At 48.8% G+C, this 15,835-nt stretch overlaps 1 protein-coding gene across 1 annotated transcript in view; it reads right to left on the bottom strand.

The window, feature by feature from the left end:
• Nucleotides 1–15,835, bottom strand: part of LOC119396734 (sushi, von Willebrand factor type A, EGF and pentraxin domain-containing protein 1) — a 229,425-nt gene that overhangs the window by 200,914 nt on the left and 12,676 nt on the right. Inside the window, exons 3-4 of the mRNA XM_037664045.2 lie at nt 9,420–9,532; nt 2,489–2,662 (exon numbers count right to left, since the gene is read on the bottom strand). Of these exons, the coding sequence (XP_037519973.1) occupies nt 2,489–2,662; nt 9,420–9,532 (287 nt within the window). The remainder of the gene's footprint in view (nt 1–2,488; nt 2,663–9,419; nt 9,533–15,835) is intronic.

The following is a 15,835-nucleotide window of genomic DNA, read 5'->3' as shown; positions in this document are numbered from 1 at the left end:
ACAGAGGCGCGTGAAGTACTCTCTACTTGCTAAAATCGCCCAACTACACCAGGGGCGTAGCCAGAAATTTTTTTCGGGGGGGGGGGGGTTCAACCATACTTTATATATGTTCGTGCGTGCGTTTGTATGTGTGTGTATATATATATATGCAAGCAAAATTGAAAAACTTCGGGGGGGGGGGGGTTTGAACCCCCGAACCCCCCCCCCCCCCTGGCTACGCCCCTGAACTACACGCTTGAAAACACTGCAGTGATCCGTACCTATCGCCGGCACAGCGCTGCCGCCGCTGGACCCTTTGGGCGGGGCGCGTAGGCGAAAAGGTCACGTGACACCAACCGGCCTATCGCAGGACGCGGCGGCTGGATCAAGACCTCTCGCTACTTTTGAAAGATAGAGGGACTTTACGCCCGTTGCGCTCCTAGCGCCATCTCTCTGGTAATGAAGAAACGCCTAAACGCGCCTGCTGTCTCCGAGTACTGCGGTAAAGGTTGTGTATATAACGTTCGCCGTTAGCTACATGAAGGATCTGCGTTCTGTGGCATAGTGGTTAGAGCCACGCGCTGCGGATCGAGAGGTCGCTGGTTCGAATCCGCGCTTCGGAAGCTTCTTTCGGAATTATCTTTCTTTGGGACTTATATATATATATATACGTATACTCAGCATGACGACGGCAGAAACCAGCCGAGACTGTCCACATAATTGCTATCGCAATAAAAAATTAAAGCCAGTTCCACGCCTGTGTAATCCCGGTAAACAGCGGAGCAAACGGCGAGCAAAACGCCACCACCTGACGAAAGCAGATTGAGTTCTTTCTTCTTCTGCCCAGTCTCTTTCTGTGTTGCCCTCTCCGCCTTTCCTTCCTCCCCATACCTATCGCATCGCTCCTCCTCATTTCTCTTTCCCACTCCTTGCTATGCTATGCTTTACTATTTCACCTCCTCCTTTTGCTCCTCCTTTCCCTCCTCCTCACCCTAACATCAGTCCTCCCTCATTACACTTTCCCATCTCCTTGCTAAACTTTATTATACAAGGCTGCAATGTATTACCCTCTCCCCTCATTCTTTCCTTCTTCCTTTCCATCACATCACTTCTCCTCACCCTCACATCGCTTTCCCGCAACTATGCTATACTATACTATGTATTTCTTTGGCTCTCTTCCTTTGTTTCGCTCTTTTTCTCTCTCTTTCTTGCTGTCTGATTTTTCTGTCTTTTGTGTCTGTTTCTTTCTATCTCTTTCTCTCTCTATTTCTTTCTCCATTTCTTTCTCTATTTCTTTCTATCTTTTTTCTCTTTCTTCCCTTTCTGTCTATTTCTCTCTTTCTCCTTCTTTCTATCTCTTTATTTCTCTCTCTCTCTTTCTGTACTGATTTTCTCGCCCATTGGCGTCATTGCATCCCACGCCGGACTAATCGGCGCAGCGGGAGAGCGCGCGCCGCGCGCACGTGTTCGAGGAGCGAAGCAGAAGATGAAGAGGACAAAGAGAGCGCGCCGTTCATGGTGATGATAATTTCTTGTTGACGCGGCACGAAGCTTTGCCAAGCTTAAACAGCCACGCTGTTAAAATCAATGTACAGCATACACCCATTACCCCTGCGCATCTCAATGAATTGGAGCACCACTGTGGTCAAAAGTAAGAAGACGCCGACCAAAAGCTTAAAAAATAACAAAGACAAAAAAAGAAAAAAAAAGAAAAAAGTGGCTTCAAATGCACTCGCCGAGCATTCTGTGTCAAAGGGACATGACATTGACTGGGCCAGTGCGCATGTGCTAGCCACTGAAAGAAATCTAACCTCGCGACTTCATCTCGAGTCATTATTAATCCAAACCACTGATACCACTCTAAATCGCAATGACGGCACCAGGGGCGTAGCCAAGGGGGGGGGGGGGGTTGGGGGGGTTCAAACCCCCCCCCCCGAAATTTTTCAATTTTGCTTGCGTATATAGGCACGCACACATACATACACACGCACGAACATACATAAAGTATGGTTGAACCCCCCCCCCCCCCGAAAAAAATTTCTGGCTACGCCCCTGGACGGCACCCTTCCTTCTGTTTACGCACGCTGTTTGCGCCATCTCATAGTCAACCCGCGTTCTTTCGTTGCTTCATTTGTGAACAAGGCCCCCGTACGGGAGTCGAAACGTCTTTGTTATTTTTTAAGTTTTTGGTCGGCTTCTTCTTACTTTTGACCATGATTGTTCCCGACCAGACGAGTTTTCGTCGAACTCTTGATTTCATTTGGAGCACCACTGTTCCGTGTCGTAAGTATTGTGGACACTGTATGGCATGGTCAATTTAACCAAATACATTCCAGTATAACGCGACTGTGGTGAGACGATCGCGCCACATTGGAACTATGCTGCCGTTACGAGGACTGTAGCGACGGCATAGTTCCAAAGTACGCGATGTTTTCACCCACAAATGCGCGTTGCCCTTCTGGCGTCGTGTTGTGACTGAAGTTAACGCGTGCCGCAGGCATACACTCACTTTGACACTCGGGCTTCACGCTGTTCCAGGTGCCATCACTCTGACAGTACAGCTGGGCATCCCCGATCATCCTGTAGCCCTTGTTGCACTGGTACCGCACTTGCCTCGGGAACACGAACACTGCGTCCATAAGACGACCCCAGCGGATGTCTCCCGGATGGCCGCATGACACCGCTGCAACACAAACGGAGGCGTCAGTTACTCGTTCACGACAAAACATCGTCCCCTCCTCCCCTCTCCCCCGTGTGCATACCTTAGCAGCCTTAATTAATGACCGCATTTTGTTCGAGACATGTAGCATAATGCTGGAACGAACCTTGCACAAACATACATCTAGATATTGATCACAAAAGCGACACATATTCAGTTTGTACGACAAATAATAAACTCTCCAGCCACTTTGCTAAAGTTAAACTTTAAAAGCTATAAAACTGACCCGACGTTTCGGGACCGATTCGGTCCCTTCCTCAGGGGTGACTGTTCGGCCGGCTCCGAAGCTAGCGAGTTTCTTTGGTGGTGTCCCCCTCTCCCTCGTCCTTCTTCCCGCCGTTCTTCTTGCCGCGGTGTTTCTTCCACTGGTTCCATAGACCGTGCACGTACACATTCGGCAAGGTTCCAGTTGAGCGGTTGACATTTCCCGGTGTTGTTTGTATATGCCAGGATTCCAACAACTGCCTTTTTGTGTGGTTGCCTTCCGTGTCGATGACCCGGGCGTCGTCAAAATTGATGCGGTGGTCCATCTTTTCGCTGTGTTCAGCGAGGGCGTTTCGCGCGACGTTGAAGCTACGCACGTCGTTTCGATGTTGCCGTATCCTTTCGGGGAAGTTTTTTGTCTCACCGATGTAAGTGGCGTTACAGTCCGTGCATGGAACCGCGTAGACCAAACCGGGGCATCTTTCTTTTGGCAATCGGTCTTTTGGCCGTGGCAGGAGACGCCCGATTGTTGACACGGGCTTGTGCGCTACCTGGATGCCTTCTCTTCCCAGCAGCCTGGACAGTTGCTCGCTGATTCCCGGAACGTATGGGACCGAGATGCGGTAGGAACGTTTGGGGGAAGCCTCATTGTTAGTGTCACCCATTGCAGAAGAATGCGGATGGGGGACGCTTTCCCGGCGTCGCTGGCGCACTCGGCGAATAAAGCTCTTCGGGTATCCATTGTCCAGGAGGTCGGCGGTGATCGCTTTTTCTTCTTTTCTCCGTATTTCCTTGGAGCTGCAGACGGCCTCTGCGCGATTCAGGAGTGTGTTGACCACTGATGTTTTGTGGACGGTCGGGTGGTTAGAGCTGAACTGCAGGTATCGTCCGGTGTGTGTAGGTTTTCGGTACACCGAGAAGCTCAAACGTCCTTTCAGCCCCGTTTTTTGCCGTTTCACTAGCACATCCAGAAAAGGAAGCACGTTGTTCTTTTCATGTTCCACGGTGAATTGAATCGCCGGTTCCATCGAATTTAGGTGTGCCAGGAAACCGTCGATGTTAGACTCCTTGATCACGCAAAAGACGTCATCCACATACCTCAAAAATATTTCTGGTGGTTCGGCGAACGTGTCCAAAGCTCGTGTTTCGATGTGTTCCATCGTCAGGTTTGCCGCTGTGGCTGAAATGGCGGCTCCCATGGCGGTTCCCCTTGTTTGTTGGTAGAATTCACCTCCGACAGAAAAATATGTTGCGTTGAGGCAGAACCCCATCAGACGGCACAGTTCGTCCGTGCTGAGGTTCGTCCTTTCGCTGAGGTTCTCATCCTTCTCCAGGGCGGCTCGGGCAGCTGAGACCGCGAGGGGTACGGGCACGCTCGTGAACAGCGAAACTACATCGAAAGACACGAGGCTTTCGTCACTGCCGATTGTCACCTCCGACATGCGCTGAACAAAATGGGTGGCGTTCTTTACATGCCTGGCTGTCTTCCCCACTAGTGGTGACAGGGTCCTGTGTAGATGTTCGGACAGCATGCGAAGTGGGGATGTTCTAAAGTCAACTATCGGACGTAGCGGTATCCCCGGTTTGTGTATCTTTGGAAGGCCGTAGAATCCCGGCGCGGAACCGTTTCTGCATATGAGGCGCAAGTACAGCGTTCTTGATTCTGGGTGGTCTTTGAAAATGTCAGCCAATAGCTTGTTTAGCTCTCGTTGAATCCTGGGTGTGGGGTCTTTCGTGAGTTTCACGTATTCAGGGTTGTTCCGCAGGTTTTTTATCTTGTCCTCATAGGATTTCCGATCAAGTATAACTGTCGAGTTACCTTTGTCTGCTGGTAGGATGGTTATGGTTGAGTCTTTTCGGAGTTCTTGAAGTGCTTCTTTTTCAGGTTTTGTAAGGTTCCCTCGCGGTCGAGCTGGTAGCTTCGAGAGGATTCCAATGGCTTTGAGTTTACGTTGTCTCTTGAATCGCTGTCTATGTGTTGTATGCCATCTTCAACAGCTGCGATGATCTGTGGCAGAGGTGGCGGAGTAGTTGTATTGAAATTGTGTCCTTTAGACAGAACGCTTGCCTCATGCTCGGATAGTTGTCTTGATGACAGATTGACGACGCTTTTGGTGGTCTTGCTGTCGTTCCGGGGCTCCTTGCTGTTCTTCAGTGCTGCGAGTTTACTCTTTAGGGCTGTTTGTTTGATTTGGTCTGTGGTTGCGGCGACGTTTCTTGCGAATGTATCCAGGGACCCGAATACGTCGGGCATCTGGTATTCCAGTTGTCTGCGGAGGAAGTATAAGTCCAGTTCCTTCTTCCTGATGATGTTGTGGCATTCGTGTACTCGGGCTTTCACGAGGCGGCGTTCGGCTTGTGCCACGACGTTGTTTCCTTCCGTCGTGTGGACCAGGCGCTTGAGGCGTAGGCTGCGTGGTATCACGTTCAGGTCCTGGCACGTCTTGTATATATGTATGTATATGTATATATATATATATATATATATATATATATATATATATATATACATGCGGTGATAGTTGATCAATTTCTAAGCATTCCTGCTTCTCGGTGACCTTGGTGCAAAAAGACATCAAAAGGATGTCTTGCGAGGTAGACTCCCAAATGGCGCGCAGACATTGGATGCGGCGGATTTGTTTCGTCGCTTCATGGGCACGCACGATTACAGTGGAGATGGACTGCAGGCAACGGCGGCAGCAGAGCTATCATGCCGTCACACACCTAAAGCGGTCTCAAACACGCGGCGCGCGGACCTTTCGCTAGCGGCTCGGCCCGCACTGTCTTCGTGCATATATGTTAATATTTTCTCAATAAGTATATTCATGAGCTCCACAGACGTGACTGGTCTCAAGCATTTTTTTTCGCGAGGCACCCCATCAGATCACCATGCTTTGAAACATGACCGTGGAACAAAAAATTTCAGAATCAACGTCCAGTCATTCTGGAGATTGCTATCGATGTTTTACGAATCCTGACGCCGAATACACTTGAGAAATAATCGATATCTGAGATATGGAAGATGACTTCTTTCAAGTGGCGACGTGAGCTAACATTTGCCACTGTCCAGGTCCTTGCGGGACTAAATTTTTCGTGAGTGCGGCCCGCTAGCTGAGATTAGTTTGAGACCCTTGGCCTAAAGAATACTCACCAGAAGACAATAACGGATTTCCTCCAGGGCATGCTTAGTCATGCATCACTTCATCTGTCCTGAGCATTAAACAGTTACATGTCTTTTTTTCCGGCAATATATGGGCGATAAGGACGAAAAATATTTGTAACGAAGTAATTGCGATAACGGAGTGAATTCAACTCTCGCTTCAACTTCGTTATAGCGAGGTTTAACTGGAGCGTCACTCCGCTATTTGCGGTGACCAGACAAAGTCACGCGCGCGCGTAGAATGTTAAAACCCCTGAAACTTCGTAAAGTAGCGACATACGTGGTTAAAAGCGCGCCTCTCTTTTCTCCCTCCTCCGCCCTCTTCGAGGCTGACGCCGCGTCGGTATTGGCCAACTGCTGTCACGTGGGACCACGCGCAGCGGTCGTTTGTTTACAGTCGCTCTCGACTGCCATCTTTGCTCGTGAAGCGTTGACTCGCTGGCGCACAGCGCATGTGTTTTATGGATACGCACTTGTCGTTCCGTGCGCGTTGTGCTGTGAAATATTTCTGACAAAAGATGGACGTCGCTGTTGGTTGTCATGGACGGCTGCTGCGCCTTCTGATGTCAGAACAAGTCTAGCGAAGGCAGAAAGGTCCTCAGGATACCGTCCGGTAAGCGCAACGAGTTGCGACGAAAGACATCGTTGCACATAATCGGAAGGGAGAGCTTCAGGCTGCCGTTTTCGACTCGACTATGCGAGGTAAGCTGCGAGTCTCTCATACTGTAAGTATGCGTCGAAGTTCGCGAAGTTCGATGCCCGCTCTAACGCCGTAGTAGAGCACGCATCGCACTGAAGTACGTCGCCATCACTCACGCACGTATTATTACTGTTTCTTCGGGGTCTTTACTTTGTTTTTGTTTCTTTGTCAACAATACGTGGTTAAATTGTCTGCTTGACGTGATGCGCCGACTGGTTCGCGTTTGCGGTATTGTTTTGTGCCCAGCTAGCATCATGCATGCGGACTGATGATAAACAATGTGATTGCGAAACTTCAGAGTCTCGGCGTAGCTCTTTTGAATAAACAAAGCTGGAGTGCGAAATAAAATGGCTGACTGGGCTAGTTGGTTGTGCATGCTTAAGGTTAACAGCGCGAAAATAACACACGGCGGACAGGAAAAAGACGGGCCAAGCGCTGACTTCCAACTGACCGCTTGTTTTCCCCGCTTGTTTTACTGTTCACTCGGAGATATATAAGAGCATTCTTGTCAATAAAAATTCAGTTGGAAGTCAGCGCTTGTCCCGTCTTTTTCCTGTGCGCCGTGTGTTATTTTCGCGCTGTTAACCTTAACTGGAGTGCGAAAACCCACATTAGGATTTATACTCTCCGTTTGTTTTTGTTGCGTTCTCGTTTAATTCAGAGCAAATAGCTTTCACTGGCTCTTTTACGTTGACCGATCAGCCGGTGGACTTGCGACGCGAACGTAGCTATGCAAAGTGTGCGTGCCCAACCGAGTCGCAGGTTCCGTTAATCGTTTAGGAACCTCACGTATACGTGTCAGTTCGCGCGTAGGTTTACGTGCTATTTCATGTGAAGGTTTATATCCGCGAGTGGAGGTTTTGCGAAGAAAACGTTTACGGTGACACGCTAGTTTTTACATTCGCTTGCTCGTTCATACAGCTATATAGTTCGTATGTCAGATACATCTACAAGGCGCACTTGCACAATACGGTTGGTGCGTTTAATCACTTAACGAAGCAACCAACGCCGTCCAAATATATCAACTATTATTGATGTGCGCTTTCTAGCGCATTATTAATGCGAAAGCTTTAAATGCCTCATCAAACGCTAAAACTGACCGTCACGACGTCGGCGGCGTCAACACGAGTGATCCCAAGTATCATCCCGCGAGGACGTCACCAAATGACGTCATCACGACGTCACAGATCGTCAAAACTGGTCACGTCATGGCAACGACATTATGACGTCATCATGGCCTCACATAACGTGACGTCACATGATGACATTGTCGCTATGCAAAATCAATGCAAAACCACTTGAGGTGCAGAAAGCTTTCGGAGGTGTGCGGGGTAGGATCAATACGTCAACTGAAGAAGAACTAGAAAAAGATGGTTTTCGCCTTCAGTCGTCTTAGGTAAACGCATAAGGCACCCTGTGAGTTTTGCCTAAGCGCCTGATGTCAAGCAGTAGTTGATCTTGCGCGCGCGGTGACTTCAGGGACTGCAGTGCGTCTCGTGAGTTGAAATTTACCAATGAAAAAACTACCTTACTAATGAAAAAACTACTAAATTTACTAATGAGAGGCAAGCACATGCTCTCTGCACATACTGTACACCTTATGCGGCAGTACACGGAGCTGTCATGAGCCAGCGTTACGCTCGCTCAGATAATTTTAGAATAAGTTATGAAACAGCCAAAGGTGCAGTTAATAAATGTGCATAAGCCGCAGGAGAGAAATTCTGTGCTCTAGAAGAAGATACACGAACTCTACCTTGGTGCTCTGTGATGCAATTTTTTTCATTGCTGTGATTTCCCCAAATTCTGCTTGCGAAAAGGAGTAGCCGATGCTATTTAAAAGCGCTAACATCTCCTAAACAAAAATTAATTAGAACGAAAAATCGCACCATCTCCCGCTAAAGGGGACCATGAGGCGATACGAAGCAGCGTTTCGGCATGTCGAGCCCGCGTTTCAGAGGGGGGAGGGGAGAGAGGGGAAAGAGGAAATGGGGAGTGGAGAGGGGAAAGGGAGAGGAGGTGTGGGGAGAGGGTTTGCGCATGCGCAGTAAGAGTGGTCACGCCGCACACCACCACCACCACCGGATTGAATTTCGCCATAAGATGCTTCGCATCTAAAACAAAAAGATATTAAGAACTAGACGGCTGGTGCGAATGCTTAGAACGCGCTGCCTGGCAAGCGAGCGCCATCTTCGCGAAAGGGCGTCTGCTACGCAGGAGCAAGGTAGGTGACGCCATGTTCGAAAAGAAAGCGCGAAGGAGAGGAGACCGAGGAGGAACGAGAGCGGAGGAGGAGAGCGTCGCTACCTTACGAAGTTTCAAGGGCTTTAACAAAACTATCATGCCAGTGACATCTGACGGCTGACAAGTAAATTGCCGCTGTTTCGGTTGCCAAAGAAACCGGTCACGTGTATTCCTTCCGTTCGGAGGCGTACCACAGCGGGATCCAGGCGTTGACTTCCTTTAAAATATTGGTTGCCACAAAGCGCCGCCACTGCCGCGCCTACATCGGTGCATTCTATATTCCTGAAGTTATCTGGTCGCCCACGCAAGCCCGCCGTAGACGGGAGTAAACATCCTTGTTCCTTGGTCACAGCACAACTGACAACATTCGAGGCGGCAAAACGGCAAAAGAAGGACACATTCTACATTTTACTCACGTCTGCAGTCGAACTTGTCGATATCCCAGTACAACGACCCGTCGCTCCTCATCCGGCAGGTCGCATTCCAGGTTTTGATATCCCTAGGAAGATATCCCACTCCACAACGGTACCTGTAAAACGTTGAGCATTCCATTCAAAGGCCATTCCAAACATCTGTTCGTAAGTGGGTACATAACATGCAAAATGGGAAGCTTGAGTGTTCTTACTCAAACGTCAAACGATGCACAATGCTTTGAAACCAATACAGCCCACTGAAACAAAGAACTTACCGAGGGCAATCCTCGCGATTCGCGGGCGTGTACCGCATATCTGAACTAAACCTGAAGTTTGTATGGGCTATGTATCAACAATCATATGGGTGTATACACTTGTCTCTCGGCAGAGCTAGTCAAGGCTACTTCCTACAGATTGTAACATTCACGCGCAGGGTCCTTCAAGCAACTTAATTCCGCTTTAGCCCTAAACTTCTGATTCTTCAGAGTGCATGCGTTCTTATTGCCAAAAGAAGCGATACATACGATATTGCAATGACCCTGATACCAAAAGCGAGTGGAGATTCGTGCCTGACCTTTGCTGTGTCATTGCCATGACGTCAACCACATGGAAGGCATTACCCGCCTCCAATATGGGTACGGCCACTGTAGCGGCACGCTCAGGGCCACTATCACAGCAGCGCCCTCGTGATCAGTGAAAGAGAGCCGCGCGTTCAAAGAAAACAAGGAAAGAGAGTGCTCAAGGTCATGACACACGCCGATGTACGGATGTAGCTTCTTGACCCTTTGTCATTTGACCCTGTGTAGCTTTCAACGCGCTCGCTGGCACGACAGGAGAGAGAAAGCGCTTAGAGCGTTCGGTAAATAACGGATTCGAAAAATTTTTGCGGCAGTCCATTCGTGAGGCAATAAACTCCGACAGTGAGGTCATTCGATGATTACTTGGAAAAGTGTTGCAGGGCCCCTTTAAGCTTTTGCTCATAAGCGCTTTCTGCCATTTCATGGTCGCCTTCAATAATATATCTAGCACAAGCAGTGGCTGAAGTTGCCTCTTACGAGCTGCTCTAATATAGAAAGTTCTTAGAGCGAAAGCTCTACTACGCTGTCCCCCAAGGTCATTCATCGCGTCGGAAGACCTTGAGCCACCGGAGCGCGAGCCGCGAGCCCAAGCCTGGCAGGCGTAGTATCGCGCCACGTGATCCGCTGCAGAGAGGCGTCGCAGATGCGCTCGCTAGGCGCCTCACGGCTGCGGTACCACGTGGCCAGGCGGAGGTTCAACGGCTGCTTCGCCAAGGCTTGGTTGTTAACTGCTCACTCTTGCCATTCATAGCGCGCCGGCTGGGACGTCTGTGCGTGCGCTTCAGCGCAAGCGACAGGCTGAATCCAATCATCCAGTACACATAGAGCTTTTCAAAGGAGAGAAGTATCCCCTCTATGTGGAGTGTTGCATGTGAATACAAAAGCTGACATCACAGCCTCGGCAATGGATTTTTGGGGAGCCACGCATATTAACAGAGCCCAGGGAGCCTTCGTTTACAAGGTGCGTAGCTACACGGTAGGCTGCGAAATCACAAACAAAGGCAAAGTTTTGTTCAGTATCCCTTTAAGGAAACACTGTGTGCTTATATATATTCTCTGCAAGATCAAGCCGAACATACCTTTCGCTCTTGATAAGTATGTTTGGAAGAGTTAAACCTCAGTCATTTTTTTTATAATACAGGCCCTGCGACCCATAAAAACTGCGTTACAACTGTTCGTAAGAGAAAATTGCAGCCAATCATGATGCTACGAATATTATTAGAGAAGCCGACTGTGAATAGATAAAAAAATTGCACACTTTGTAAATTCTAAAGTGTGTTCGGCGAAAGCGTGAGGCCATTCGAGTGACTATGCCATGGTATCGGGGGAATCCACATTCTTGGGGCGCTTCTCCGAACCGCTTGCCGTGGAATCATCACCGGGCCGCTTGGGAGCCATTCGACAACTCGACTGAACACGGCGCGCCGTTGCGCAACAGTTGCACAACGCGCGTTAGAAGGAGCAACGCGCAACTGTTGCTATGCGCCGCTGTGCCATCACGTGATTGCTGAGAGAGTGTGAAGGGGAGAGGCCACAGCTAGCACCGTGCCAGGGCACGGATGGACGGCGGACGGACACCGCGAGTATGAGACATTAAATGCCTTCGCCTTAAAGTCATTTATGAGCAATGGCTTTGTAAATTTGACCCCTGAAACTGCACTCTCAAGCAAAAATGGAGTCAGAATAGTGCTCCTATACACCAGAGCACGCCTGTCTCGCACCCAGGCTGCTGGCGAGCCGAGCGGATACTCTCGCACCCAGACGCCGGGCTGACCGGGCTGCCGAGGCGCGCGCGGGCTGCACCAAGTAAACAGAGCAAGCTGCAGTTCTGAGGCTTTAAAGTGCGAGAAAGTACCCGTTCACGCCGCTTCAGCGTATAAGAGCTCGTCTGGGCACTACTGCGTCGTCTTTGGATGTCAAAACAAGCAGCGCAACAAGACGATATTAGCGTTGTCTGCGACGATTACGACGCGCCTCGGAAATAGTGCCGGTGCGGTGTTTTCAGCTTCGCCGCGAGTGGATAACTGTGATTCAAGCAAAAAAACTAGGAGCCGAGTGAAAATGCGCGAGTAAGTACACTAACTGCGTGTATTCTGCAGTGTGATGCCCACCTATTTCATTTTGCGAACCTAATTTGCGTGACACGCAGCTGGGTTGAAGGTAGGCGCGAGCTTTGTGTGGGGGTGCACTTCATACCTTTGAGCGTTTCCTTTGACGAAAATCTAGTGCAAGGTAGTGCTTTCAAGCACAAGCAATGAGCATGCATTGCCACTTTCAACGTAGTATTAAGCTTCAGTGCTTTTGATGGCATCCACGCCTTCGAGATTTCGTCTTCAAAAGGTAATAAATGGCACGGTGCTCCTCAACAGATGGCTAGAATTTCGTGCTTTCATTTCAGTGTTTGATGTCCCCAAACGTATTTAGACACACGGCACCCAGCTGCACCTAATACATATATTGGCACGTAAGTAAACAGTACTCGCGCCAGTGTTCTTTACGTCGCAGGCGTAGCTAACCGGCTTAACTAAGAGTAGCACAGTTTCGCTTGTAAAGCACCATTGTTACAAGAATAAAATCGCGCAGGTAGCTTCCAAAAGGTATCGCTGAACGATACTGCAGGTTATACTCTCTGATAGCACGCTTTTGTGAGCAAGACGCATTATTGTAAGAGCGCTTGTGAAACAAAAATTACGTTCCGCGAAACTACCCGTAAAGCGTACTCTAATTATTACGCGATGCATGCTGAAATGATGAGCTTTCACAAAACTTTGTGTACAACTTGTTATATGGGGCAACAAAACATCGTTTCACTCTTTCGCGAGCTGCACTGCAATTACGATTCACGCGTACTACAGCGAGAACGATTTTTTACAAATGTAACAGCGTACATATCTGACGAGGTTGCTTCCGCAGCCCACTCACCACGTACTGTATACATTGTGGATTTGCACGAGCAAGATGTTCTTGATGTTCCAATAAAATCAGCGAAAATGTCCTGGCTAGAAAAGACGCGAAACGCGCTCTCCGACGGGCTGAGTTTCGGGAGTTTCACGTTTGCTCTGTGTAGCGTCTGCTGGTGTGGCAGCCCGCGCATGTTGTTTCGTCGCGTGTGCGATAGATGGCGCGACGCGCGATGCCAATATGGCGATGCGCATGGAATTTGCTGTGTTCTGGTCTATAGGTGCCGATGTTGAAGATAGGCATTTATATGCGCAAACGTCAGAATTAGGCATTTATGCGCATTACGAAAACAGTAGTAGAGTGTACTAGAACAGACACTGATCGGAACGAGCTTCGAAAAGTGACGCCCAAACGGGGTCAATCCGCTTGCAGCGCTGCGATCGGTAGTCTGCAATGTGTCGTCGTTTAAGAGCTGCGCGCGGCTCCGCCGAAGTGGTGCTGGGGTAGAATGCCCGCTTCGCACTCAAAACGCCAGGGTTCGAATCGCAGCTGTAGGTGGTGGGTTTTTATTATTAGTGTCACCTTTTATAACCCTGTATTGGTTTTCCTTTGTTCCTTAAAGCTCGCTTCAGTTGCTACGTGTTGGTTCAAAAAGTAACGCAAAATGTGAAGTAAAATGGAAGAAATTTGACAGTGAGCGCAGTTATTTGCAGCGCCACCGCCCGAGATTGAAGAAAAACGTAACGCATGGCCTCCGAGATTTTCGCGAATATGACACTCGAAACGAGATTTCACATTTTACGTTACTTTTTGTAGCAATACGTAGCAGCAGAAGCTAGTTTTAAGAAACAAAGGAAAACCAACACAGCTATAGGTGACACTAAGAATAAAACCCCACCATCTACAGCTGTGCATCGAACCCGGGCCTTTTGAGTGGGAAGCGGGCATTCTACCCCTGCACCACTTTGGCGGAGCCGCGCGCAACTCTTAAACGACGACACATTGCAGACTACCGATCGCAGCGCTGCAGGTGGAATGACCCCGTTTGGGCTTCACTTTCTGTACATTGGTTCTGCGGCCGTTCCGAGCACTCCCCTGTTCTAGTACACTCTAACAGTAGTAAAGGTCTCATTAGCACCAAATTCATGCTCACATATCGAAAAAGCCAGATATTGAAGCAAATATAAAAATTGACATCTTGATTTTTGCGCTAAGAAAGACGAACACATGAGAGAAGACAGGACAGTTGCTAATAACAACTGGTTTATTGCAAAGGTTGCAATGAAATATATAGCACAGTGATACGCAGTCGTACCGAGCGCATAGCAAGACAACACCACCTATCAGGCTAACGACGTGTGACATCGAAAAACCTAATCTCGCTCTTATACAGGCAGATGGACGTGTCGCCCAACACAATCATTTCCTTTTTTCTTTATGTGGGACGCCTCCCAGAGTTCACGGGCTTATTTGTTCCGGATTCTACCTAGAATCTTGGCCTCACGAAATATCGGCTCACACGTGCATTTTCGGCAGTGGGACGAAAGATGGGCACCGTCTACCTTGTGCGCATGCTCCCTCAAGATCGCCCTATGTGCGACTTTCCGCAAGACAAGGGTATGTCGTACACCACTCCTTCGCACATTGCACAAAGGGCGAAGTATGCTTCTTTGAGCATCTTTTCTTTTTGTTGCCCACCTTCGTTGTGCGAGGGCAAAGCTGTACGAGCTTGCTTGGCGCCGAATAAACAAGCGGGACCCCGTAGACCACGCCTATTGGCAACCTTTTTCAGGCTACGGGAAACCCTGTGCACGTATGATACAACTTAAGGTTTTTTTTCCCCCGCTGGTCCCACATCCGCTATTTTCCGCTTAGCGCTGCCCTTCAGTGTTCGAGGTAGGGCTTTAGCCACCGCCGTTATGACCGATCTAAGGAATGCCGCGGACAATAGCCTTTGCACTTGTTTCGCAAATGCCTCTTCTACTACATGCGCCCACGACTTTCGCAGGGCCGATTCCAGGCAGGATCCAGCGATGCCCCTCCTAACAAGCTTTGAGTGGGCAGAGTCATACGGTAGGAGTTCCTTTCGTGCCCTATAAGGGAAGACATCCAACATGTGTGACCATAGGTCGGAAAACTCACTCATGAGTCGACTCACTCAGTCTCACTCAAACTCAGATCGACCCGCGAGTCTGAGTTCGGGTGAGTAATATTTTGGTGAGATTGAGTCCGAGTGAGTCCAGTTGAGGAAAATATTGGTCAGTCCGAGTTCGAGTGAGCCCTAAGCGGAAAATATATTTCTTGTGTGAGTCTGAGTGAGCTCCACCTTTTTGCCGACATATGGTCATATCAACTAATGTTCAGCACTAGTGTCAGCCTTATATTGGCTTACGTTTATATTCAAGTCTATTCACACATATTTCAACCAGGGTGCTGGAACGAAATGTTTTTCGTTTCGGTTTTAGTTTCGTTTCACCGCAAAAAGTTCCGTTTCGTTTCTGTTCCGGAACGAAAAAAAAAATAAAACGTTCCGTAACGGTTCGTAACGGTTTTTTTTTTCTTTGTATAAAAAAAGAAAGTGTGAAAAAGGTAAAGCAATCATTAAAAGAAGCATTGGATTTGTGATGTAGTTACTTGCTCTCCGCTTAAAGGGACACTAAAGAGCAAAACGATTTTTCTCGCATTAGTAAAGCAGTCTTTCACGTTACCAAAAACACCACGCTTGTTCGAGAAGACGCTTAATAAGCGAGAAAACTGGCAAAAAGAAAATACAGGTGCCGACGCTACCTTGTAATTCTCGCACCACTTGCCGTGATGTCGCGTATTTTTGACGGCGCCTGCTTGGGCCCACGTAATTCCGAACCGGTTAAATCGAAGTACATTGTCCTCTGAGGGGGCCAGAGACTTGACATAACGATTTTGTGAAAATTTCGTCGAGCC

Source organism: Rhipicephalus sanguineus, chromosome 1, assembly GCF_013339695.2.
Source record: "Rhipicephalus sanguineus isolate Rsan-2018 chromosome 1, BIME_Rsan_1.4, whole genome shotgun sequence".
NCBI lineage: Eukaryota > Metazoa > Arthropoda > Arachnida > Ixodida > Ixodidae > Rhipicephalus > Rhipicephalus sanguineus.
Note: the sequence above shows the minus strand (reverse complement) of the source record. Positions and strands in the feature narration are given on the sequence as shown.